This window comes from Astatotilapia calliptera, chromosome 17, assembly GCF_900246225.1.
Source record: "Astatotilapia calliptera chromosome 17, fAstCal1.2, whole genome shotgun sequence".
NCBI classification, from domain to species: Eukaryota; Metazoa; Chordata; class Actinopteri; order Cichliformes; family Cichlidae; genus Astatotilapia; species Astatotilapia calliptera.
The window spans coordinates 23530691-23557889 of NC_039318.1; the positions used below are offsets into that span (position 1 = coordinate 23530691).

At 40.1% G+C, this 27199-nt stretch overlaps 1 protein-coding gene across 1 annotated transcript in view; it reads left to right on the plus strand.

The window, feature by feature from the left end:
- Positions 1 to 1215: 1215 nt before the first annotated feature.
- Positions 1216 to 27199, plus strand: part of acss3 (acyl-CoA synthetase short chain family member 3) — a 48784-nt gene continuing 22800 nt past the window's right edge. Inside the window, exons 1-8 of the mRNA XM_026146552.1 lie at positions 1216 to 2264; positions 4813 to 4957; positions 5632 to 5820; positions 7357 to 7491; positions 9142 to 9282; positions 9965 to 10045; positions 10318 to 10413; positions 12767 to 12918. Of these exons, the coding sequence (XP_026002337.1) occupies positions 1948 to 2264; positions 4813 to 4957; positions 5632 to 5820; positions 7357 to 7491; positions 9142 to 9282; positions 9965 to 10045; positions 10318 to 10413; positions 12767 to 12918 (1256 nt within the window). The 5' untranslated portion in view covers positions 1216 to 1947. The remainder of the gene's footprint in view (positions 2265 to 4812; positions 4958 to 5631; positions 5821 to 7356; positions 7492 to 9141; positions 9283 to 9964; positions 10046 to 10317; positions 10414 to 12766; positions 12919 to 27199) is intronic.

Below are 27199 nucleotides of genomic sequence, written 5' to 3' on the forward strand. Positions count from 1 at the left end.
AACCGGACATAGTGGTGGTAGACAAACAGAAGAAGACGGCCGTAGTGATCGATGTAGCGGTTCCGAATGACAGCAATATCAGGAAGAAGGAACACGAGAAGCTGGAGAAATACCAAGGGCTCAGAGAAGAGCTCGAGAGGATGTGGAGGGTGAAGGTAACGGTGGTCCCCGTGGTAATCGGAGCACTAGGTGCGGTGACTCCCAAGCTAGGCGAGTGGCTCCAGCAGATCCCGGGAATAACATCGGAGATCTCTGTCCAGAAGAGCGCAGTCCTGGGAACAGCTAAGATACTGCGCAGGACTCTCAAGCTCCCAGGCCTCTGGTAGAGGACCCGAGCTTGAAGGATAAACCGCCCGCAGGGGCGTGCTGGGTGTTTTTTTTTATATATATATATATATATATATATATATATATATATATATATAAAAATATATATATATGGCAGTTCCTTGCTGTGATTTAGTGAGACCTTTTGGCCAAACAAATTATAACATGAGAGGAGAAAGCATGGTTGAAATATGATGAGATTTGAATCAATACTTAATTTAAAACTGAAAAAGAAAGAAAATGATAGTTCTGTTATGCTCAAATACCTGGAGGATAAGACGTGCAGGTGATGGGTGTAAGAAGGCATCAATCAGTTGCTGATTACTGATATCTTTTGCCAGCTGGGATAAAGATTTAACTTTTTATTCCCCCCCACTTTTACTGAAATGGTGACAAGTGTCATATAGCCAGTAGCTGCAATCCAACTCAAGTTGGCCACCTCTGGTGGAAAGTAGTGTTGTGCCACAGTGCAAATTTTAGTATCCATCTGATACCATGGGGCTTTTTGAGATGTAAACAGCAATGTAAATGTTCCTGTCTCTAAAGGATCTCTCTGTGTTTAAATGTGCTGTAGGAGGCTATAAATAAAACAGAAGTCACAGTCAACACAAGAAGGTCCAGATACTTTTCATAGCGCACGTTTGAGGTATATTTTTTCATTACCAAAAATAATCTATGTAAGACATCAGTGGACTACACACTAAACACACAGGATTTAAAGAAAGTATCGATCTTATAATGCTGATATCGTTCTGATACCAATAACGAAACTATCATTGCACCACCTATACTGGACAGTTCAACTGCTCAGCACATATAAACATAAACAGGTGATCTGAAATATCAGATGGATGAGTTATTTAACGAGGGGCACACTTCTTCAAGGGGTCAGCTGTATTATGGGTATTTACCAGTGATAGGGAAAGAAGTGCATGAGGCGGCACAATCTGAGAGGACAAAGAGCTGCTGCCGCTGCTCATGTGCTGTGATTGTATTGGAAAATCGGCTTAATGAAAGATGCAAATATTCTTAAGGCTTTTAAATGACTCTACACGAGTAATTATTCCCATTAATACCCACAAGCAAACAAATGAATGCACGCCATGATCAGTTTTAGCAGATGTGGGGCTATTTGCATTTTTCCACTCAAGGGGGAGTATTGATATTACCTCGAGGACAATTAAAATTTAATGATGCTGGAAGTAAACAAAAATAAATAAATAAGTAAATCCGGTGGACAGGAGGTACAGTTGCTATCAACAATGTTCCTCTCTTCTTTGCACTGCACGGCAGAATTCTTGCTTAAAGTTAGAAAAATGTCTTGGGATTATTTTCCACCCAAAATAGTTGGTTTAAGAAAGCTGCGGTGGAGCTTATGTGTTGTGTAATCACGCTGACTGTGTTTTAAAATCCTCCTGCAGCATCAACTACATCCAGTTCATAGTTCACAGCCTTCCCTGAGGCACTTGTTAAGAATTTCTGCAGAAGTCCTCTGCCTTTAAGCGGGCCCGGATGACGTCGCTTAGCATTGAACTCTAGAAGCGGGCTCCAAAGCTGCACACAAAAACAAGAGGGACGCGGGAAAGCAGCGTGGAAGTTCAAAAAACGCCCCCAGCAACAATGCTTCTCAGGGTAAAACACTCAGTCCAGCGCCTGAATAACTGCGCTCCTGTCCTGCGGAAGAAGACACTCGGGAGGTTTGCTTGGACTCTCTGTGCAGCAGCAAAGCGAAATGCAGGTGAAGCATCTGGGAGTTTTAAGTCGCACTTCCCCACGCAGTGCTGCAGAAAGCATGCGTCTGATGCTGCGTACAGCCGAGTCTTCGCGGCGGCCAGGGACAACCCTGAAAAGTTTTGGGCTGAAGTGGGGCGCGACATAAACTGGTTTGAGCCGTGGAGTAAAACTCTGCACGTTGAGGATCCGGTGTTCCCAAACTGGTAGGTTTCAGTGTGAACTACACGTGAACTGCAGAACAGCTGGTGTTAAATGTTGTGTGGGCGAGTTGGAATGAAACGTGGTAAACAACCTGTGCGTGACCGCCACCTCTTTCATGAGTGAACTCAACGCGTTCTCTCATGTATGATAATATCCCATAGAGAGGACACACGCCCTCAATAATCTCATTACCCTGAAGGTGTTATTTGCTTAGTAATGAATAACTTTTGGACAACTCACATAGAAACCACGATATTGTGGTTTATTTTCTCTTCATCCAGCACACATAGCTTCCTCATTTTACTCTTTTATGCGCGTGACTGTACGATTAACAACTGGATAACCTGGAGGGTTGTCCTGTTGTGAGTGGTTGGTTTAGGAAGGGGAAACGTCAGATTGGTTATTAAGTTGTTAGCGATCCCTGGAGGAACGCCTATTTCTTCTGTGATTGGTAGTTTTGCTGAGAGCCAATGGGTGACGCTCAGGAACTGTGTGGACTTCAAACGGCTCTGCTGTTGATGGAAAGTCTATGGAATCGCGTTGACCCCAGAAAACAAACCACATTTTTGCTTATTGCACTATCCTGGGTGCTGTTAACAGACAGCTGCAAAGTTCACTACCCAGATGATTATTTGAATCAGGTATTTAGAGCAGGGAAGTTCCCAGGAGAACCCCTATATGGTAACACTTTGAAAGCATTAATTGGTGGGATGTATATCTGTCTGGTATTAAATTATGACCACCTGCCTCCTTTTTTTTTTTTTTTTTTTTATGGAGCCCCCTTTCGAAACAGAAATGTGGAGGCATGGACTCTCAGTAGGTTTGCATTCTTTTCATAGTGCATTCTGCTGCCAGCTGTTCACCAGGTAAAGAATGCACAGCACCCAGCCATCCATATGATGTAAAAGAAATTGTGACTCATCAGAGTCTGTTGTCCAGCTGTCCAGTTCTGATGCTCATGTCCCCCTTCTTCTTGGTTTCGGCAGTGGTTGGGGGGTAAGCATGGGGACACTGACTGGTTTTATGCAGCCATATATTAAAAAAAAAAAACGGCAATCCACTGTGTATTCTGATACTTTTCTATGGTGACAGAATACAACATAGAAGGGAACTAGCATTACATTTTTTTTGGCAATTTGATTCTACAGCGTTCTTCTCCCATGTGCATCATTGAGCCTTGCCCACTCATGATGCTGTCACTGGGTCACCACTGTGTCTTCCTTGGACCATTTTTGAGAGTTACTGAAATGCAATTCTTTCCTTTTTACAGAGGGAACGAATATGATTGAACATTTAAGGCGGTTCCCTGTGAGAGTGAGAACAGTTAACTTAATGGGCATGTCAGTGAGGAAGGATGGTCCCCAAGATGAGGCTTGAGGAATAATTAGGAAATCAAGGGTCAGTCAAGAGTCAGAAGTATGATATATGTTTGGGTAAACAATACTGTGTGTACGTAGGTGATGATGATTGTATATGTGTGCATGTTGGGGGCATGGAGAGGATATTGTAATGGAGTACCAGACTGCACTAGTACTCCAAAAGTTGAGTACTATCCTCCCCCCGAAGCTCCAAAAAGTAGGATAAATATATATATTTTTTTTATCAAAGAAATAAAACACAAGTCGTTTCATCAGGTTGCTGCCACCTTAAAGGGTTAGTAGAAAAAAAAAATTGTCTCAGAGCACCACTAGTTTTGGCCAAGCAGCCAACTAGCAACAATTAGATATGACAAAGTGTCAAATTCCCAGATTTTAAAAGCAATATTTTTTCTGTTAAATATTTAAAAGTAATATTTTCAGAACAGATGTTATGGTTTGGCCTGACATGTTCAGGGCATTTATTAAACAAACAAAAAATTGGAAACCATTAAAACTATCAAAGGATGTGAGGTGATTAATGTGGTTAGTTTCCTACGATGTGCAAAAGATAAATAAATTAAAAAAGGGTAATTATACCTGCATCCACAGTTAAAGATGTGAAAGTAAAATATAGGATGCTTACAGGAAAAAGAAAAAAGAAAATGTAGCTGTAAAACAAAACAGCATGTGGCACAGCAGCCTGCACTGAGAATAGTATAAACTGAAATTCCTTTCTTTTTTCTTTTGTTTTGTGGGTGGAGTTGTCAGCTATACCATGTATCATAGGAAAAGAGAGCTGTCTGAATGTGCTGCAGTGAAAATGAAGGACACGGCCACCGTGTCTGTATGTCTATGTGGCTTCCAAAACAGCAGATCCCAGACACCATCTGCTCAACCTGCCTGCTGCTCTTTATCCATATGCGCAGTGCCAGAATGAGCTCAAACGATTGCCTTATCAAGAACATTGGTTCACTGTGTGCAACTGTCAAAAGCAGCTGCATATGTTTGGCTCAGGCTGGTTTTTTATTTTTTTAAAAATGAGCTCTAAACCAGGCAAAAACCCACATTATATGCTGGTAAAGATGCTGGCACATGACTGGTCACCTGAAATATGTTTGCTAACTATAGTATTGACATGCGTCTCTGTTCATGTGTCCGTTACTTGTTGTTTGAAGGTGTATGTCTCTGTCAGGTTTGTCGGCGGAAAGCTAAACATGTGCTACAATGCCGTCGATCGACACGTAGAAGGCGGCCGTGCAGAGCAGCCTGCGATCATATACGACAGCCCGGTGACCGGAACTAAACAGATCATCACTTTCAGGGAACTTCAGGACCAGGTAAATAGTTTTAATAAAAACCGAGCTTGCAGAATTGAACAGCACATGGACATAGATGGCAGTATGATATGACATTATTTTGCAGCATGAAACAAATTATGGGATTATGAGCATGTTAAAGTAGAAACTGTAATGCTCTCTGGACATTAAATATCAAAGAGTTGGCCAAGAGTTTTGTAGCATGACGGCTGGTTTGAACCATAATTAGCATATAGATAGCAAACAAAAGAGAAGAAAGAAGGGAAAATGACTGAGTCGATTGACATTTGGACCAATTATTCTGTTAAAACAACTCAATCTTTTTTTCTTTCTTTTTTTAAATGAAAAAAACTATTTGGGGGTCTTTTTGAGGGTCTTTTTGGCCCAAGGGCTTAATGACATTTAATGAAATTTAAGAGATACTGACTTTCTTTCTAGATTGTTTCCAACTGAAGCTAATTAGTAATTGGACCATGGATAAATTAAGCATTTCTTTCTACATTAATTATCCAACAACATATGCAGCATGCATAAGACTATTCCACCCTTGTTATCAGCTCTGCTTTGTGCTAGCATATTGGTTACGGTTGTTGTGAGCAGACATTTAAAAATAATTCATGCAGGAATTTAAGAAAAAAAGATTGGAAACTTAGAAAAAAATCTGTGCTTTGTCTCCATGTGTCTCTGCAATCCAGGTGTCCAGGTTAGCAGGAGTCTTGGTGAAGAATGGGGTACAGAAAGGAGACCTTGTTGTCATCTACATGCCCATGGTGCCACAGGCCATGTTCACCATGTTGGCCTGTGCACGGATCGGTGCCCCACACAGCCTCATTTTTGGCGGCTTCGCCTCTAAAGAGCTGTCTGTCCGCATCAATCACGCTAAGGTTAAGCGCTGCTTTTTCACCTTGTGCTTAAAATTGATCTTTTTTCTGAGCCTCAGCAACAGGGCTGCATGAACTGTATTATATCCGTACTCATTAAAAACCAGGGACGGGCTGAAGTTGGGCTAAGTCTTTGTTCATTTTCTGTATTTACATGAAGTAAGCAGATGCGGATCACTGCAAATACCAGTAATTGGACAATTCTGACTTTTATGTGCCATTAGCTAAAATACTTAAAGACATCTTAAATACTAGAGCCAGAAGAAAGGTGTCTTTTTTCATTTACAGTGCAAAGATCTCGCCTTTCCTTTCAGAACCACTGGTAATGATTTCCCTGGCGTCTCCAGTGAGATTTTATAATAATAATAATAATATGAGAATAGAAAAATTAATGTGGAAGAGACGTCTTTATACTACAAATGTGAATGAACTGCAGTGAGCATTGCTTTCTTTCTTTGCTTTCTTTCTTAGGGGACAATTAAGAGTAAACTACGACATTTTAACACAGAAATAAATGCTTATGCAGTTTAGCATAAAGCATGTAAATGGTAAAAAAATGGCCTGTATTTATATAGCGCTTTACTAGTCCCTAAGGACCCCAAAGCGCTTTACATATCCAGTCATCCACCCATTCACACACTGGTGATGGCAAGCTACACTGTAGCCACAGCCACCCTGGGGCGCACTGACAGAGGCGAGGCTGCAGGACACTGGTGCCACCGGGCCCTCTGACCACCACCAGTAGGCAACGGGTGAAGTGTCTTCCCCAAGGACACAACAACTGAGACTGTCCAAGCCGGGGCTCGAACCGGCAACCTTCCGATTACAAGGCGAACTCCCAACTCTTGAGCCACGATCGCCCCGTGTATTCTGTTGCTTTGCAGAACAAATTTGTTGTGAAATATTAATTTTGCATAACCTAACGAAACATAGAGAAGCTTTCAAGAGAATATAACCAATACTGGAACCAAAATGTGTTTGCCAAATAGGAGAAGTGTCCTTTACCGTTTTGGTCATGTACATTCCAAATCCAAGAATTGGTAGGAACACTGAGATCTTGTGCAGAACCCTGAGTTTGTGAACTACATTTGACAGGACACCAGAGCAGACTTAACCTCCTAAGACCCGAACTCTTCCACGGCATGCATTTTTAATTTCTCTTTGATATTTGGGCATATTGGGGCCCGATGAACGTAAATACAAAGAATTACCAGATTTTTTTTTTATTTTTATTTTTTTAAAACCTTTGTTTTTATGAAAAATAAGAGCCACATATGAGGATATTCGTTAAAAATTTTGATAGAACAGTAGCAGTATAATGTCCTCGTAAGTGGACATCAGGCCCTTGTAGAGCAAAATTGAGTATTTTGGTCTAAATAACCCAAAATGTGATGTCCACATATGTGGACGCCAGGTACTAGGAGATTAAACCTGTAATGGCTCGTTTGGTAGAAAGGCAGAAAAATGACTGATTCATACCTGAGTGAGCTATAAGCTTGTTACACTTGAACCTAAATTCCCAAATGATCTGTTTTTCAGCCCAAGCTGTTGGTTACAGCCTCATTTGGCATCGAGCCAGGCAGAAGAGTGGAGTACATCCCTCTGGTGAAGAAGGCCCTGGAGAGGAGCTCTCACAGGCCCACGAAAGTCCTCATCTACAACAGGCCAAACATGGTAAAAACCATAGCAAAAATGTTATTTTCCTTTTCCACAGTAAGCAGCAGCACACTTAATGACTCATTGAAATCATCGAAGGTGTCGGTCGGAGGCAGGGATTTTTGTGGAGCCTGCACTTCTCGGCTGTTGCCAGGTTCGAACTCAAAGGTATTTCCGTGCTGGCTTCAGCCTGGAGCCATTTTCAGCTGCTGCTCGGTGACGGCGAGCAGATGTTTGGTTCTGCTTCACTTTTATACAGACGTCAATTAAACACTGCTGAATGTTATGTTTGGTGAACTTAACATTTCCTCTAACGGAGATTGCGGAGTATTGTCGTTTCTTTACTCGAACTGAATTGCTACCATCCGTGCCTCTGTTTGAGCTACTGCTCTCTAGCCCTGTGGTGAAATAAAATGAACATTGCACAGTTTATTTTATCTTGTTGCGCCTGTCTGGTCTTATCTGTCAGGAAAGGATCCGGTGAATTAAGAGCGCCCGTTTGGATTTTTGGGAGATTATATACATGTCGGACACAGGGAATGTGTATACAAGAAATTCACGGGCAGCTCAGTGCCATAAAAATCTGTGAACCACTACTTTAGATGGTTGCAGCTGCTTTGCAAATTATTGCATTCGGTAAGCTGGAGGTAGCTGTTCCGTAAGCGTTGTTAAATCAGCCAAGATGGTGCTCTGTCTGTGCTTTCAGTGAAGTGAGTAAAAAGTAATGCGCATAGGAGAGCTAAAATGTCTGTGGGAGATGTGCCTTTGCCTCAAGAGTCTGAGTGATATTGATGATGTCTTCATCTTGACACTCTTTTATGGAAGCCAAGGGAGGGGAGGGAAAAAAAAGATTTGAGGATTTCTTTATCCCTCCAAAAGTGATTAAATGTTAATGGCAGTATCAAAGAGACGTCTGTGTTTGAAATGAGAAGAAATGTCAGCGGCAGCAGATGTAAGGGGCAATAATCTATGACCTGAAATGATTGCTGCTTGCCAGATTGCGATGACAGATGGGAGTTGGAACATAATATAAATAAAGGAATATATATTTACTCAGCATGTGAGACTGACTCACTTCATAGGCAAGCAAATAAAGCAAGATGGTCAAAACCATCGGAGTCAGTTGAATTGATCCTCATAGTTCACACTCCGAGAGCTCATCTATGTGACACTTTGTGACAAATAAATAACTGGGAGATATGATCGGCTGCTTCGCGAGTGACTGTCTCATCCTGCGGCGATCGTAAAACGAGTCATTAGCAGCGGCTGAACTTCCACAGTGAGCAGGAGGAGGCTGTCGCCGAGCAAATGAATCGCGTTATCTTCGCAGATGTGAAAGAATCAAAATAAATGGCAAAATATGTTTGGCTGCATGCAGCATGCAGTTAGATCCATAAATACTTGGATGACGGCACAGTTTTTGTGTTTTCGCCTCTTTAGAATGCTACTGTGGATTTTAAGTCGAACAGTCGTGACATGATTTGAAGTGCAGTTAATCAGCTTGAATTCAAGAGTTGGATTAAACGTTGAGGGATTACAGCCATTTTTAACACAGTTCCCCTTTTTCAGAGTGCATTCAGATCCATGTGATTTATACCTGGGTGTGCTGCCAGGTACGTTAGATCTGGTGAAGACTGTATGTCATCTCTATTTTTCTTTATATTTCAGGAAAGGGTATCGATGAGTCGCGAGTTGAGCCTGGACTGGGATGAAGAGATGGCCACTGCTAGGCCACATGACTGTGCCTCTTTGCCCTCCAACCATCCGTTGTATGTACTCTATACATCTGGGACCACTGGGACGCCAAAGGTACTGGCAGCTATAACCATACACTCACATGCAGATGAGTTACAGGGTTTACTTTTAGCTGTGTTTGACTAGACGCTGCTCATTCTGTATGCAGCAGCTGTGTGACTCATCTGATCTTTGAGCCTGCAAAACAGTCCAGGCACAATCTAAACACCCCCAACATGACATAAATAAGACAGAAGTTTTCCAGAGTGTGAGCTGAACCTCTTGCAGGAGGAATTACCTGCAGGCAATTTCAAATGGAGGGGAAAAAAAGCCCTGGCTCTTTTCAAATAGCATCGCTTTGTCTTTGACCAACAGATGATATAAAATATCCTCCTGCTGGCTAGTTCCTGGGCTTAATAGTGCGGTTTTTGCCAGTTTTTTTTTTTTTTTTTTTTCCTGTGCAATTTCCCATGAATTTCTCAGTTATTGCTGTAGGGAGACCATAACTTTGAGAAGGCACACTCAATAGCTGAGGATGTTAGGACACACTATTTTGCTCAGGAATGTTTAGACAGCGCTATTAACTAATAAAAGGTGGGTGCCGGTTTGAGACGCAGTCATCTAGAAACAAGCTGCCATCCCCTTTGGAAAGGCAGCGCCAAGTGGCTGGTTTAAAATTGATATTAAACCCATGCTTCTTTGCTTAGTGCAGTACCTGCCACCGGTCTTAATGTTTTTCTTATCTCCCCCCTCCCAGGGTGTTGTGCGAGACACTGCAGGCTATGCTGTGATGCTGAAATGGACCATGTCAAATATTTATGGACTCAGTCCCGGAGAAGTAAGACAATAAAGCATCCGCTTCTGAGGTGGTGCCATGCTTAAGAACAAAGAGCATACAGAGACAGACTGCTCTCTGCTTGAAAAGACCTCTGACTACCATTTAAACATACAATAGACAATAATCCTACACTCAACTTGCGGTATTTCATTTTCACTATACAACTGGCTGTTCTGTTTACATTTATTATGCCTTTAAGTAAAATGAGTTTTTACTTAATTTTTCATGCATTTTTGTTGTGACAACTCGGTACATTGATCCCTTTTTGGCAGGTTTGGTGGGCAGCTTCAGACCTAGGCTGGGTGGTTGGCCATTCTTATATCTGCTATGGTCCTTTGCTACACGGTAACGGCACTGTTCTCTATGAGGTACGTACCTCCGAGTTTAATATCTCAAACTAACTACTGCGGTGTTAGATTACAACAGGAAGTGCCAGAATATGTGCAATAAAACCTTAAATGAACAATGTTCAGAGCTAAATAAGTTACACCTTTGTTGGCTCGACAAACTGAAGCCAGCCACTGTTGGTTAAAGACTACAGTTTATGTGGAGTGAAACTGAAGAAGTTCAAGATGTGGTGAACTGTGTGAACCTGTGTCCATATTTGACTCTAGCTGCTGCAGAGAAGCTGCAGCTCTGACTGTGCCAGACTTTTGCTCCTTTTATTGTTTGGTTATTGGTACCAGTCAGTTGAACACCAGCACATAGTCTACACCTTCCAACCCGGGTATTAAAGAGTTTTTAGTTTGCAGGATGCATTTGTTGGACTTGAGTCTTTAAATTTCCTGTGTTGAAGTTGTGGGAGAGCAGGTTGTCAATGCTCGTGTTTATGCCATCATTAATTGAAGCAGCCAATGAAAGGGCTGGGCAAGTTATCACATCTTAGAATTTTGCCTTCCGGCATCTATAGAAAAACAAGATATTGGGGATAAAAGGATTTACTCTTTTGCATTTATTTTTTTATTTTTTCCAATGCACACTCCTGTACTTTATAGCAGGCTGTGTTTGCACTTTCCTAAAACCTCAAACTCAGTCAGTTTATTTCGGTTTGAGACAAGAGAACTAAACAAGAGCCTTGAGCCAACAAGATCTTTCTGGAGGAAATGCACGTCGCATAGTTTCTGTCTAAGAATCATTAATGGTTGTCTGTGACTTTATTTGTCTCCAGATCTCACCCGGTCTGCTTTTGGCGAAATATGACAAAAAGCTCTGGCTTTGGCTCTCCATCTTCAGCCTCTTCTGCACCCACAGGTTTTCTGCAGTTTAGACAGGCCAGCATGAACTAACAGTTGCCTTTGCACGACACGCTATGCGGTCAAAAACACACTCCTTAGTCCGGGCCCAACTCCTGTGTGACCCACTGTCCACTACCTTTATTTTTTTTTTCATGTATTCTTTTGGTTCAAGGAAATCTCCTGTAAAAGGAGATGTTTTCAAGTTCAATAACAACAAAATGTGCTAACCATATTGATTGTGGTTAATATTTTTGCTGTACTTGAGCTACATTACCAAAACCAAGCTCAATAACACCACTAGATCGCAAGAAACTGCAAAGCAGATAAGCCATCCTTGTCTTCTTGGTCTTAAATTTTTGCAAAACATCTTTTCATTATAGAGAAACTGGGAGATAAGGTTGCAGTGGGAGGGACTGGTCATGGAAAAATAGGAACTTTAATAATATAATTATAACCTTGACGAAATGGCTCACACAGAGGGTTTTTATTAACATATAGCAATTTGTAATTAGTGTTGGCTTTATGATCAGTGTAATATCACATGATCATATGATCTGTGCATTTCTTTTTATCTTATTTCATGTGTTCTTGCTTAGCTCCTAAAACAGAGGATCTGTTGTATTAGTGCTTCATTATGGGCTTCTTTGGACTCCCTGCATGCATCATGTGAATGTCACAAGCAAGCATCACATGGAGTTCTGTTTACATAGAGTGCATTGATGACTGCGCTTTTTTCCAGGCCCAGATTGTCCCTAAAATCAATTCCTGAGATTCTGCACTTTTCTTTGGCTTGAAATCTGAAGTTGTTTCTTTTTATACTTCAGCAAAGGATCAAGAAGGACGTGCGTCTTTCAGTGTAGTTCTTATGTATAGGGCCACCAATTACATTTGCACTCTGATATTCCCTCACCAGTTTGATGCAGCAGCGCTATTGGACGATGAATTAATTGGCCGTTCCTTAAATCAGTGTTTGACTTCGGTCACGGTGGTTGCTCCACATGGTTCTTGTTTCTAGCAGCCCATCTATCTTCAAACCCTTTATTTGGAGTGAAAATGACAGCCAGGACTCACTGCTCCTTTTATCCATTCTTATTCTTCCGCAGTTGTCTTCTCACTGTTGAGCTCACTTAGTTGAATACCAGGGAGAAAATAAAAAAGAGTGGAAATTGCTGCTGGAGACCTTTGCCTGCAGGCTTCTTGTGTCTTTATCTTTTATTCTAGACAGACAGTACTTCTGTAGTGCAACTGTGTTTTCATGCCCATGTGCCTGGATAGTCAATCTTCCTGTGTGCCTTGTTATTTTAAACAGCTGTTGTATAAATATTCATGTTTTGGAGTTTGCACAAATATTCCTGGAATGGTTTTAGGCAATAACAATAATCTGTGTAATCTCTGGTGTTTACTTATCATTATTCAAATTCCGATGATACACACGCCTTAATTAAGCTGTAAAGTAACAAGTTGTTGCTGCACTGTGTGATTCCAGGGAAAACCTGTAGGGACTCCAGACTCCGGGGCCTTCTTCCGTGTCTTGTCTGAACATGGAGTCTCTTCAATGTTCACAGCGCCCACTGCTATGCGTGCTATCCGCCAGCAGGACCCCCAAGCTACAATTGGAAAAAAATATCCACTGACCAGGTACAGAGCAACAAAATAAATGTTTTTGAATCAGTGGGGATTGGTGCTAAAGCAACAAATGGATGGATATGGAATTGAGATAAAATTCCTTTCTTCCTTCTTATGTGAGAATTTATTGTTTCTCTCATGTGTATTTGCAAAACAAAGCAAAGCAGCGTAGCGATGTTACTGCGTGACTGCAGTTATTTCTGACATGTTATACACCGTCTGATACAGAAGACTGTATGCCGAAGATGGTAGTAGGTTTTTATGGACTCATTTTGAAAATTTAAAGTTTTTTTGGTTGTTTGTTTTTGAGACATAGCGATCATATCCAGGTACTCCGGCACAATCGAAAGACATGGTTAGGTTGACTGGCAGGACTAAATTGGGGAGAGGCGAGAATGTGAGAGGGAAAGACTGTCAGTACATATCTAGTCCTGCAACAGACCGGCGACCTGTCCGGGCTGTACTTGCCTTTTGTCCCATGACCTATAATAGCTCTTTGAGGACCTGCAGTTTGCAACATTTCTCAGTTGGTGTAATTTCACAGGATGTGAAACGCTGTGAAATAACCATGTTACAGCAAGCAAATGAGAAAAACCTCATTTAATCCAATGAAGGTAATTTCACAAAACGAAATGGCCTAAAAAGGTTAATAAATGCACTAAAGGAAGAGTTAAGTTGAATGTGAAGAGCTCAATAACTTTTCAGCCTTGGAGGTTTCAACTTGATTGTGATTGTAGTTATTTTTCATTTTCAACCCCAATGTTGATCCAAAACCTTAAGCCTAAGAACCCCATGCAAAGGTTTTTGGGGATTCTTTCTTTTAGCGTAGCCTCAGCCTGTAAGACTATGATCTTTGCCCTTATTATGATGGCTACATGGACTGAAACTGAGAGATAATTGCATATTATCTTGGGACTCTGACGAACCTGCTGGGTGAGAGAACAGCAGCTATATCCATCAGCTGTCAGTGGCAGAGGACTTTGAAACGCCAGGAGTGACTTGTTAAAGCATCTCATGGCTGACGGTTGTCCGCGCAGCCTCTCGTTAGTCTCTGGCCATCTGCTGATGCACAGCCCTCTCCCACCTCTGTTGCTCACAGTCTGTACCCTCAACTCGACCCGCTCGAGTGTTAATCACGATAGATAACAAGCAACAGCATCTCACTGACTGCAGCTCACCTGTGTTAAATCACTCTGCGTGATCAGGTGAAGGTCGTCTGTAGCTCCGAGTTAAAAACAAACATTTTTCATGGTATTAGTTTAACTTGGATTAAATGCTTCATGAGATTTTGTTAATTCTTTGGCACAGAGCGTAAAAATGTACGGGGGGTTTGTGTCAGTCTGTTCCGCAGTCTGAAAACACCACTTAGCACACAATCATAAAGCAGTTCTAAGTGGGAATGACCTATGGCCCTAGTGAATCATTCAGTAACTCTGGCATTGTGTGCTGAATCGACGATCTCCTGTTGTTCCCTGTGCTGAATGCATAGCACCTTTTTTAAAAGCTCTTTCTGCAGTCAGAGATGATTTTTCTGCTGTATTTTTTTTTTTGCTTCACATATTGTTGAAATCTCTCCTCTCAGCTGTGACCCTGCCACAATCAGTCATTTAGGCAACTGTTCCCGTGTACACTTCCTTGTTCTTAATGCATTTTTTCCCCTTGGCAGAAGCGCATTTGTAAAAGATTGCTGCAATTCCCGTTGGTTTTGAGCAAGACAATTTGCCATCATACACATGCTGCATTATAAAAGCAGCATTAAAACAGGGTTTCTTTGTGGTGCAGTCATTGTTCCAAAAAAGAGCTTTCATTCCAATCAAATCTGGCTTTTTGATGCTAATACAGTGAATTCAAAATGCTTTAAGTGTAGAAGGCTGTTAATCACAGTTTACGTGTCAGTTCAAATCTGTCTTGAGTGCTTAATTTGCTACACAAAAAGAAGGAAAGCTATTTTTTCACTTATCGTCAGTCATTATAAACACAATCCTGCATATAAACAGTCAGAATCTGTAGGGAAGATTTTTGATACCAAGATGATCTTTTGTAATCTGAGTAATGATCACAAAACATTTGAGGAAATCGCAGCTTCTTGAAATTTGTCAGCAGTTGTAAACAGTGTGCAGGCAGTCTTTAATCAGCTATCTGTTATTCATTATCTGGTTGTCTTGGCTCTACTAGAAGCCCTGAAATATTGGCTGCTGTCTCTGAAATCATTAAACTATAATCCATGAGTTCCCAGATTGATTTTTCTAGGCTTACATGCATATCATAATAGTCTGTGTATGTTGTCCCATCAAAATGCCTGTCTCGATGCCTGGGACGGGCTTTGTGATGTATTTTTTTGAGCCGTGTTGTTGTGGTTGAAATCTAATCATTTATTTCTGTTAGCTTAGTATTTATATTTGGCTTCATGTAGCTTGTGTTTTTTTTGTTTGTTCTTTTGGGTTCCTCATGTCCTTTTGTATTATGCTTCAGTCTGTTCTTTGAATTTTTATTCTAGTGTATTTTCAATGTAAGGTTCTGCTTTTATTCTGGTTTATTTATTTTCATCATTACTTCCAGCAAGGACGTCATATTTCTGGTAGCAATTGTGTGCCTGTATGTCATCACTGTGTCAGTAAATAAGATGGCTCGAAAAGTTTTGTTTTTAATGATTAAACTTTACGGGGGTGTAGAGTGAGGTCATGTTAACAATCTGTTAAAATTTGGCTTGCATTGACCAAAGTGTTCAAGGTCAACTTAATGATTTATTTGTTAAAATGGACAGAAAGCCATATAACTTGGAAACTAGGATTCTTGTCTTGTCTTTATTCTAGTAGAATAAAGATTAAGACTATGAAAGATTATTATGGCTCATTTTTTATTTTAAATTTATAGCAAATTATTTTTCTTTTTTTCTTTTTTTTCTTGTTTGTTTTTTGGGATCCTGCTCAACTTTTCAGTTCTTATATTTGAATTTGGATTTCTGTTATTATCTTCTTGTTATTCTCTTGTGACCTGATTTCTGTTTAGTTTGTCTTTTTAGAGAATAGTGCAGTTCTTCGTGTTTGGGGTTAGGATTGGTCTCCTTTATTTCCTGTTTCACTTTGTAGGTTTGTTCCATTTTAGTTTTACTTTCCAATTTCAGTGATTTCTTGCTTGTGTTCACCTGCTGTTCGTTGTGTGGGATTTAACCTCCTCATGTGTTCAAATTTGTGTCTGTGTATATAAATAGTCCTGTCATTGCATTGTTCAGAGTTATGTTGTACTAGTATGCTGTATATCTCTGGTCCAACAGTCCTCTTGTTTCTGTTTCATAGTACTTTTTGAATGTTTGGATTATTGTTGATCATACCTTCATGAATTCAAAGATTTTGGACTGGGTGTCTTTTGGGTTATCAGCAAAAAATGTTGATTTTATGCCTCCTGCATCGTGAACTCAGGTCCTTAAAAACAAACAATAATCATAATAGCAGATGATGAAAGCCCCGTCCTGTGAAATACAGAAGGATATGTCAGTGGTAACTTTAGGTTTAAATGTTTTTTAATGGAAGTAATAAAACCTTTCAGAAAACTCATGTAACTTTGTTACAAATGCATAGCTTCATGCCAGAGAAACCTCAAATACCCCTCGTACATCTGTGGATAATTGACTCTGAGATGCACAAGCACACCTCGTCAATGCGCTTGAGAAATATCATTTGTTACCATAGACGTGAAAAATGCATTGAAACTCTGTCTACAAGGGTGTCTGAAGCTGTAATGGCAGCAGCGCTCTCTATAAATGTAGTATGAAAAAAGGACCTGCCTCTTTGTCCCCAGTATCTTAACAGGAGAAAACTAAGTCATTGCTGAGAGCCTCACTGTCCAAAAGTGACAAAGTCCACTATCCATTGGATAGTGCTTTTTAGTACATAGTAAAATCTGGTGTTTTTTAAAGGTGGTAGTGTTTACAGTGTGTTTGTCTTTTATTAAAACAGATCAGTGGTTCCTAACATTTTTTTTATCTAATGCTTCATCAAAACTTCATGTTCCAATGTGTTCAATTCAGCCAATTTTACATTTGATGTTGACTATTTTTCCTTTTAGGAATAATTTTAATTAACTATTTAATTCAGCCAATAGTTTAATTTGTTTACCTACTCTTTTGGCCAAAAATATTAAATAAAAAAAAAATACACCTGCTAACTGTGCTTTTAGCTATTAATTGGCTTTTTTTTTTTACATACAGAACTTTAACTAGACATTTCAGGTGTTCTTTCAGTATATTTCTAACAATTTAATTTGTTAATTTTACATTGTTACCTAACAGTAACAGCTGCTCATCAGAGCTAAAGCTAATTATTTGTTTTTTGCTTTATTGGTTTTAACTATTGTGTATTAAATTTAGCTAACATTTTCTTTTGCTTATCTGTTATTTAGACCAACTCTTAACTGCTAGCCATACTTTTTTTTTTTTTTTTTTTTTTTTTTTTTTTTTTAAGTTTTCAGATCGTTATTTCAGCTCTATTCCCAGGTGGTTAATTGAATTTGTTCATCCAATAGGCAGTATTGAATGATGAGACCATAACAAGAGGCCAAACTTGCAGTAGCAAATCGACAAACACTGCAAAAGCATAGAAAATATGAGGGGAAAGGGTTAAATAAAACACAACTGGAGTAGAAAAAAACGACTTCAGAGGGTTTAGTCTTGCCCAAGGATAATTCGACATACACAGGGATCGAACCAACCTTTTGATTAGCTGACAACCCACTTTACCTCCTGAGTCACCTGTTACCTATTTATTTATTTTTAAAGATTTCTTGGATTTCTTATGACTGTCTATTAAACTTACCTGTGTTTGTCCATTAATATTATCTAACTTCTAAACCTCCTCATGTCTATTTGCTTCTACAATTAAATTTCAGCTTTCATTATTTTAGATTGATACTTAAGCAGTACTATCATAGGGCAGTTCAAATTTATTTATATAACACCAAATCAGAACTACAGTCACGTAGTGTAATAGCTCAGGGTCACCTGCCTTAATGCTCAGCTTTCAGTTTAATTATAACATGATGCAGATACACTGCTGCATTGTTCAGTTGCAGCTCTGCACGTTAACATGTTCACAAAACAGAACACACACTTCAGGTGTATTTTCCTTTGATTAACTGTTTCTCATATCACATAATAAGCTTGGAGCATATTTGCGCTTTGTAAACTAAAACTCAACCTTGACAACAAAGAATGTTTCCTACTCTGTCTGCTTCAGGGTCAAACTGTATTGTAGCCTTATCTTTACAAAATAGCCAAGATAAATAGCTGTTGATGCCCTTAAGAGGGTCAACTTACCACTCAGAGCATGCATTCAGTGGCTACTTCATCAGGTACAACTCCTTGAGTGCAACCCCCCCCAACTAAATGGTAAGTCTTATAACTTCAATAAATTATTCAAATGAACAGGCAACACAATATTGTGTCATTATAAATCAATTCAGAAGCCTGCTTCATAGTTTGGATTGACAAATTAGAGCACTTTCAATCCTGAATCTATGGGGCAGTTTTGTGAAACTAAAGATGGTAGCTTTCCCACTCCTACCACTGAAGAGCCAATCACTATCCTAACATAGAAACATACATGGATTGGATATTTCAGTAGGTACACCTATTCAAATTGTCGTTCATGCAAATAACTAATTAGCCATTAACATGGGAGCAATTCATTGGGTTTAGGAATGTACGCATGATCAAGGCGACCTGCTGAAGATCAAACCAGACGTCAAAATGGGAAACAAAGGCGATATAAGTGACTTTGAACATGTCATGGTTATTAGTGCCAGATGGGTGAAAAAGTATTTTAGAAACCACTGACCTACTGGGATTTCCCCTCACGAATATGTCTAGGGTTTACTGAGACTGGTCTGGAAAAGAGAAAATATCCAGTGAGCAAGAGTTCTCTGGGTGAAAACGCCTTTTTGATGCCAGAGGAGAAGGGCCAGGCTTCTTTGAAGTGTTAGGTAGTCAACTCGACACAGCTAAGGTATGGAGAAGATAAACCTTAAAGCAAATGGGCTAGAAGTGGAAGAGTACACCAGGGACACAGTTTTGGCATCATGAAAGCATGGATCCATCCAACCATCCTTCTATCCATCCTTCCATCCATTCATCCTTCCATCTATCCGTCCTTCCTTCCTTGTATGAACAGTTCAGGTGGGATATATTCTTGGCACTCTGAGCCCTTAGTACCCATTAAGCATAGTTTAAACACCACAACCATGCTGACTATGTCTGTCCCTTTATGATCACAGCTTACACCATATCCCAAAATTCAGCGCATCTCAAACAGTATTTTGAACCAGACAATGATTTCACCGTACTCAAACGACCTCCGCAGTGACCTTATCTCACTCCAATAGAGCACATTTGGGATGCGGCGAAACAGCAGATTTGGATCATGCATGTACAGAAATCTGCAGCAACTGTGTGATGGTGTCGTGTCAAGATTTTATATTTGTAATCGCTCAGTGGGAGAGGAAATGATAGTCGCAAAATGCAGAAACACAAAATAAACTGGAAATGTGTTTTTGTTTTTCAGTGTTGTTTTAAACACCAGTGGTTGTCCAGAATTTCACAACTGGTACAATTTTACTGAAAACATAACGCAGATGGTTAGATTAACTCAAACTGAGGTCTAAAACGGTTTCTTTGCTGCTTTGGCAACAGCTAAATCATCACCCTCCCACCACAGTCTCCGAGGTCACATCGTCTGCTTTAATCTGTTAACTCCTCAAAGAAAACTTGAATACCACCTTTGAATTGAATAGCAAGACATGTGGTGGTGGGAATAGACTTGCTTTCAGCTAGAACATAAGGCCCCTACAGGGACAGTCTAATTATTCACTTATTTCATGTAATTCAGCTCAAGTCCTGTGCACAAAAAATCTGACTGCTGAAGGATGGTTTGATGATTGTTAAGTCCCGTGGCTTGATCCTTGACATATTTGATATTTTCTATTTGTTTAAGCCCTATTTTAAGCTATTCATCCTCAGCATGATATTATGACTCAATGAACTTGAGATCTGCATTTTTGATTGTTTATTTATTTTGTTTATTGCTGCATTGGTAGCAGTATTCTCATCCTTGTGTTATGGAGCAACATTATCATTTCTTTGAAGTGTTTCTGGCCACCTGGCAAACCTGTCTCCATTGACTCCACTAACTCCTGAGGGAAATATCTGGCTCTTTAGCTGCTAAATGCTTCAACTAGGTTCGCCAGCTTGCTGCTAACTCTGTCTGTATGCTGCATTGTGCTGGGAAAGCGACTGTCTGGTTGGTTTTTTTTTTAGGAGTTTTTCCCCCCTAAAAATCAGCTTCCTGTTGTAGCTGCAAATGCTACTAAGAGAAAAGAAATTGAGGAAAACTGTAAGGGTCCATAGATGGGTAATTCTTTCAAGGTTAATCACATCATAGATAGATGTGATCGCCCTAATGTTTTTGTATCGCCCTAATGTTTTCACTTACAGTTATAGCTGCTTTAAAGTGCTCTTTTGGCACACACATAAGCAGTCAAAGTTAGTGTAGTGCTCCTGACAACATGACGTGATCTGATTTAATACATATCAGTGTAAAAGTTTACATCAATGCCAGAGTTCAGTTCAGTTTTATTTATGTAGCTCCAAATCAAAACGACATCGACACACTTTATATTATAAGTTAAAGACCGCACAATAATACAGAGAAAATAAGTGTTAGTCAAAAAGAAGCTCTATTACAGGTGGTAATAAATACAAAAAGTCAGCAGTCATTGAAGAGGTAGAGTAGTGATCACTACACTACCTCTTCAATGACTGCTGTGCCTAAAATGTAGCCTAGGGTTGGTGGGTTGTTCTTAAAAGCTTTTAGCGACCAGGTAACAACGCTTTGAAAATAAATATGAGCAGCCATCAGGAGGAGTGGATAACAGGGGAGAAATAAGAGAGACTGAAGATAGAAACTGTAGTGTTTGGGTTCACTAGCAGGGCATGAACTCGGGGAGTATCAGTTATCCAAAAAAAGTAGCAGAATTCTGAAGATGAACAAGAAGGGTCTAAGGGCAGGTTGGATTTGAAGGAGTTTGTTGGTTTTTTTTTAGGTACTTCATGATTAAGGGGCTCATCGCTGCTGTCTGTAAGGTCATATTGAGGGCATGTGGTTTGGTGGGGAAAAGAGCAACTCAGAAGGACTGTAGGTAGGCTTCAGAGTTTCAGGGGAAGGAAAAAGTGGAATTCACTGTTGATGGCTTTGACATTTAAAGCATGAGGCTAATAACTCTGGGATTTGAGAAGATGCTGAAGATAAACAAGCTTTCACCTCCACTGTCCTGAAAAGAAGGAAAACTGTTGAAAAAGAATGGGTTTTGTCAGCAAAAGTGTCACGAACTATTCGCTTAAATGAGACCAATTAAGCTTGCTCTGATTTTCTGATTTACAATTAGGTAAATACGTTTTTGGGATGGATGTAATTTTGCCTCACACAATGAGGTTTGACTGAAGTTTAGAGTTACAGCTTTTATTCAGGGAGTTTAACAAAAGCATTGCGTTAACTGTTACGAGGAGGACATTAGCTATAATGGACTCTTTCAGATAGAGGAGGATGACCTGCACCAATACCCAGTGTAAGCTGATAATGCTGTATTTTGAACAACTGATTTTGGATATCTACTCTAGGAGTTAGGGTTGGTGTTTGCTATTTATACTTCGTCATTTGGTCTTTTCTTGAAGACCAAACGGCTGTGGATCAAATACTGTGGCTGAACTGTGGGGAAACCATTGACCTTCAGCGTTGGTACATGCAGGGCACTCCAATCTAAGAACAGATTAGCCTGCTTGGTTGATTGTGTTGTCCAGCATGAATTGAAATATAAAGAGCTTTACATTTTGTGTCATAGAATTGTGAGCTATTAAACTGAGGTCATGGGAGTTTCTCCAACTACTCAGCATGTTTTTGGGACTTGGAAAAGGCACATTTGTTCTTGGGGTTTCCTAATGGGGGGTACATTAAACGTTTAAGATATCAGGCCTTTTGCTGTTGTTTTTTGTTTCCATAATTACAATGATATGGATTCAGTAGTGGTCTATTATGATGAAGAGACCAAAAGATCATAAGGGTTCATGGGCTAACCCATAGTGATGGAATGAGAAGTGCAGTTAGTCAGTGTCTTTTGACTGGGAGGTCTGAGTACGTCTGCTTAAACTGCTGCCACTGTGCCCAAGATCAGAATAGATTCCACAAATTGTAGTTTGAGTCCATATTGTTGAATTCTGGTATGCCCACATTTCAAAACCTTTTGAACACCCCCAGAATAGCTGTTCCTTTCCAAAAACCAGTCGTGTCTTGCCAGAAGAATTTTGAGCCTTTACACACCTCTCCTCACAACAAACTTTCCAGGTAATTCAGCCTGTGCTGGCTATGGGTAACTGGTGAATAAAGAGTAGAACAACATCTTGCCTAAAGGCAAAAGCAACTTTAGGATTTAAGTAATGAAAGCCTTGGCTGGGAATCCACAGTATGTCTGTTTAATAATGTAGTGAAGCTTTGTCTATCACATAAAGATATATTTACATTATTTAAAACATTCTATATACAAACAGTGCATTGCTTGCCAAACCTCACCCTGTAAATTTTGTTTACCACCGTGATTGATTGTCTGCAATTTAAGATAACCTTTAGGGGCACCTTTGCTTTTGTTAGGCAGAGGAGCATTCAAATATGCCTGTATTTTTTGTCTCAGTACAGATAGCGTGCTTGATTTGGGGAGGCAGCCTGCATTCAGTCTAGACTGGGTTTAATGATGGGTACTCTCTTGGGTGGTGACCTTCCGATCCCACTACTGGGCAACAGTTTCATATATTGTCGGTTATTGATTAGCACAAGAGCTGCATCGGTACTGGATCCCTTCTCTATGGTATTTCTGTTCTTAGTTTAAACACTCATAGACTCACATTTTTGTTGCATAAAGCTTTGCATGAGCATTTATTGTTCATATCGCCAGTGTGGGAGTTGAAGGGTAACGAAGAAGTAGCAGTAATCCACTGCCAAACACAAGCATGATGCTCACGAGCATTCTGCTGTCATCTTATGTAGCTGCTTTCCCTTTTATTTGTATATTAGAACCTATTGCTTTCCACCTATAGGTCCATCTCTGACTGGCAGTGCAGAGTGTTGAACCAAAACAAACACCCACTATCAAATATGTGTTGTGCAGAGCTGTTGATTTCCATCTTCCTCTCTGTAGCCTTAGTGCTTGAGAGACAGCATTGCATTCCACTTGAACATAAAGGGTGTTTGTATCAGTCAAGTTTAAATCCCACTTCCTTTTCTCTCCCTCACACACACATGCACGCACCAAAACAAAATCCTGTCACGCTCCGTGGCTATCCGAGCCAGGTGATTTATTGGGTTTGGAGAAAAACCTCTGGCGCCCTCTTGATTTCTGTCTAGATGTGTAAATCCCATTGGATTCTTCACCCCCTGCTAAACTCAATAACTGGCAGCTGGTGGCCAGCACTGCAATCCAAATGTGTTCTCCACTTTTTCACGGTAGAGTGGGTCACTCCCTGTCTCACCCTCTTTCTCTTTGTGTGCCAGGGACTGTTTGACTAGAAGCGTGTGGGTTAAAGAGACACTGCCATCACATACATATGCATTAAATCATCATAGTTTGTCATTTTGTCTTGAGGCTGCAGTTGATTTATTTTTATTTTTTTATCTGTCTGAGCTGAACACCTTTTCAGTTTTTATTTGAGCAGCAGTTGCTCTGAAGAAATTAAAACCAACAATTATATTAACACACTTGGGTATTGCATAGCCTGATACAACATATATAATGTAATCTATATACATATAATATAATTTAATATAATATAATATACAGTGGAACCCTGACTTACGAAATTAATTCGTTCCCAAAGGTTTTTCGTAAGTCAAAAATTTTCGTAAGTCGAAGCACCCATTGCGCGTTTTGAGTGAGGCGATGCTGAACGATAGGCTATAGGCTAATTGCTAACTAGAACAACAATACGTCATTCAAGTGGAAGAGCGAAGGGCAAGTACGGAAGCCAAGGGGTTGTCACATGATTCAGAAGGCATTCTGGGCATTGTAGGCTCAGCCAATCAGAGCCAGCGGATTTCGTTACTCGGGCATTTTGCCGTAACACGGGCAGAAATATTGACGTTCAGTGCCTTTTGTAACTTGAATTTTTCGTGAAACGGGGTATTCGTAAGTCGAGGTTCCACTGTACATGTATGTTTGTGCCCCCGAGTTGGTCTCCAACCAGAAATGAGCTGTACTGGCACCTCTTCCTTTCTTATGATAGTCTGGCTCATGCAAACAAAAGGTTTGAACAGAAGTGGGTTTGAACTAATGTGCTTGCATCCAGAGATGTGTGTCTGAGATGACCAAAGAGATGGCACTGGAAAGATAAGAGAAAACTGTCAGAGTCCAATCTGAAGCCTGAACTTTTTGTTCAACTTGAAATAATCCAAAAGTGTGTACAGTCATGTAAAACATTTCTCACAGGACTGAACAGTAATTTTCTGTATGACTTTATCCGCATCGTTCTTTGGCCTAATGTTGGTTTAGTTCATTGAGTTTGGCGTGTAATCATTTATGCACATCTCTCTTAAGGTCCTGCCACAGCATTTCAGTCAGGTTCAGGTCTGGACTTTCACTGGGCTATTGCAACACCTTTTTTTTCTTTTTCAGACATTCTGTTACAGATTTGCTAATCTGTTTGGGAACATTGTCTTGCTGCATGACCCAGTTTCTACCAAGCTTTAGCTGTGGGACAGATGGCCTCACATTAGATTCAGTCTTATGCAGAGGAGTTCATAGTTGACTCAATGACTCAAGGTGCCCAAGTGCTGTGGCTGTAAAACAATCCCAAATCATCATGCCTCCAGCATAGCACTTGAGTGTTGCTATGATGTGCCTATGCTGATATGCTGTGTTTGGTTTCCTCCGACTGTGGTGCTGTGCACTAAGGCCAGACATCTCGACTTTTGCCTTGTCTGCCCAAAGGACCTTGTTCCAAAAATCACACACAAAGACATTTTTTAAGTCTTTTTCTAATTTTGAATTGTGTTAACACAGACCTGAATGCTCCAATCGAACAAACTTCCAACAGGTCTGCTTATGGAGTTGGTCACATTTGCTGATGATCAGTCAATCTTGCGTTTTTGATCAGCAGCTCCTGGTTTCTACTTGCTCTCATAATTTATGAGAAACTGGTAAGGGTTTCACATGACAGAAAATTAGAAAAAGCATACTTGGCCCCTTTTAATTTTCTTGCTCAAATGAGCCTTGATTAAATTGTAGCTGTTTGATTCTGTAATAATGGATATGGATTTGTGAACAGGTTTATTTTATCTGTCTTACTGTTTACTTCTGTTGGCACAGAACTCTCAAGTGTAAGTAAGAAGCAAATGATGTTTAAAAAAAAAAAAAAGTTTGTATGGTGTCCTCCAGCATGAGTTTGTGAGTGAACTATCTGGGTAGGGCTGTGCGATATGACCAAAATCTCATATCCCGATATTAAGACATCTCTCGTCCGATAACGATATAAATCACAAAAATGTAACATTTTCTGTAAATTCTGTGAATCTCGGGCAGCTTGACTTGCGTGAAGTGTTTCCAGCTGCGCGTCGCGTACCTGGAGTCCAGTGTTTTAACTGATGCATGAAACTATACATTTTTAGACATAAGTTGTAACGGCCGCCGTTTTCTTTGTATTTATTACACGGCGTGCTGCGGGGAAAAGCCTGTTCTAACGTTTGAGTCTAAGGTTTATTTTTTAGCACCTGACGGCTCTTTTTTGCTTCTCATCCATAAACACTCTGCATCTTTCACGTGATTCAGTTTATTTTGAAAAGTCTCAACAGGATCTTGAGCTTTATTGTGAAAGGTTTATGTGGAACAAGCGGACACGCGATGGTTTTACCGTCGTTGTTGCTAACGACAACGCATAAAAACAAGCCCTTGTCTGTCTGTAGTGTGGTTATATTAAATGTAAGAGAAAGAGAGAACTTGAATATAGCCACTACAGTGACCATCAAAACGATGAACAAATATTGCCGTAAACAGTTTATTTTGCGACACCACGAAACAAAGGATAGCGTAAAATGAAACATAGACGTTTTTATATCGTCATCGATATATAGCGTTATATCGAACAGCCCTATATCTGGGAGTGTCATAATAAACACAGGTCATCGATCAACAAACTTTTAGCAATGCCAGCACCTTGACAACTCTCCTTCTTCTTCTTCAGCAGAAGAGAAGAAACTTGGTCATTGGAAAGCAGTTTAGTTTTCAAGGCTCATTTACTCCAAAATATAAATCACTGAAATAAGACACAGACTCCTTGAGAAACTCATTACAGTCAAAAACCTACAGAGCAAAATCTGTTTGCTTATTTGGCTTTCAACTTCAAAATAAATGGGTGACAGTTTTTGCTTTTGGTGGGTAGGTGGGTGGGGGTTGGCTTTCATCTATAAATATTGATGCATCTGTCCCTCTACTTGCATGGTGCTCTTTTTGTAGTTACCAGAAAAACAGATAGAATTGAACAAAATCAATCGTCAGTGCTTGTTGCTCATAAATCTTCCCAGCTGCAAGCCTCTAATCCTGGAGTGTAATATTCAGCAGTTGAAAGCTGTAATCGATGAGGAGAAAACTGGTACCCCGAGCAATGATGAGACGAGTAGCAGAAGAGAATAGCAGACAAAGTTTAGTAGAATAATATGGATGAATTTAGGCTTATGAGCAACATAACCTGGATTTAAAGTAAATTAAATTCAATATTTTTGTCATTGCAAGCTAAGAAACGAGCACTTGATTCTAGTCTGTTTTAACTGAGAAGCCTTAATCAATGTTAAATGAAATTAAATATTTGTCACGGTATCTTTTTGCTGATAACATACATTTGAAACCCTTCCCAGGATGGGGGCTGTCTTGTTCTGAAGCTCCTCAGTGTAAAGCTGCTGTATGATCACTGTAGCATTCTTTATTTATCAAACAGAATGTGTGTTTTCCAGCTCCTGTTAAAAGATGCATCATCCAATTCATTTCTTCTTTGACAGTATCTTTGACAGTTCAGCGGTTCATCAGCAGTGGCAGCCGCACACCACTGAAAAGATTAAAAACGGCTCAGGGTTCGGTTCGTTCTCACATCTGTCTCTGGAGGATTCTCCCTGCCTTTCAGCCAAAGATGTGCCACTGCTGATTGGTAATCAGTCACACAAAAGAGCTAGCATCAGTCTGTTTTGAAAGCAGAGATCTCGCAAGCTCTACAGAG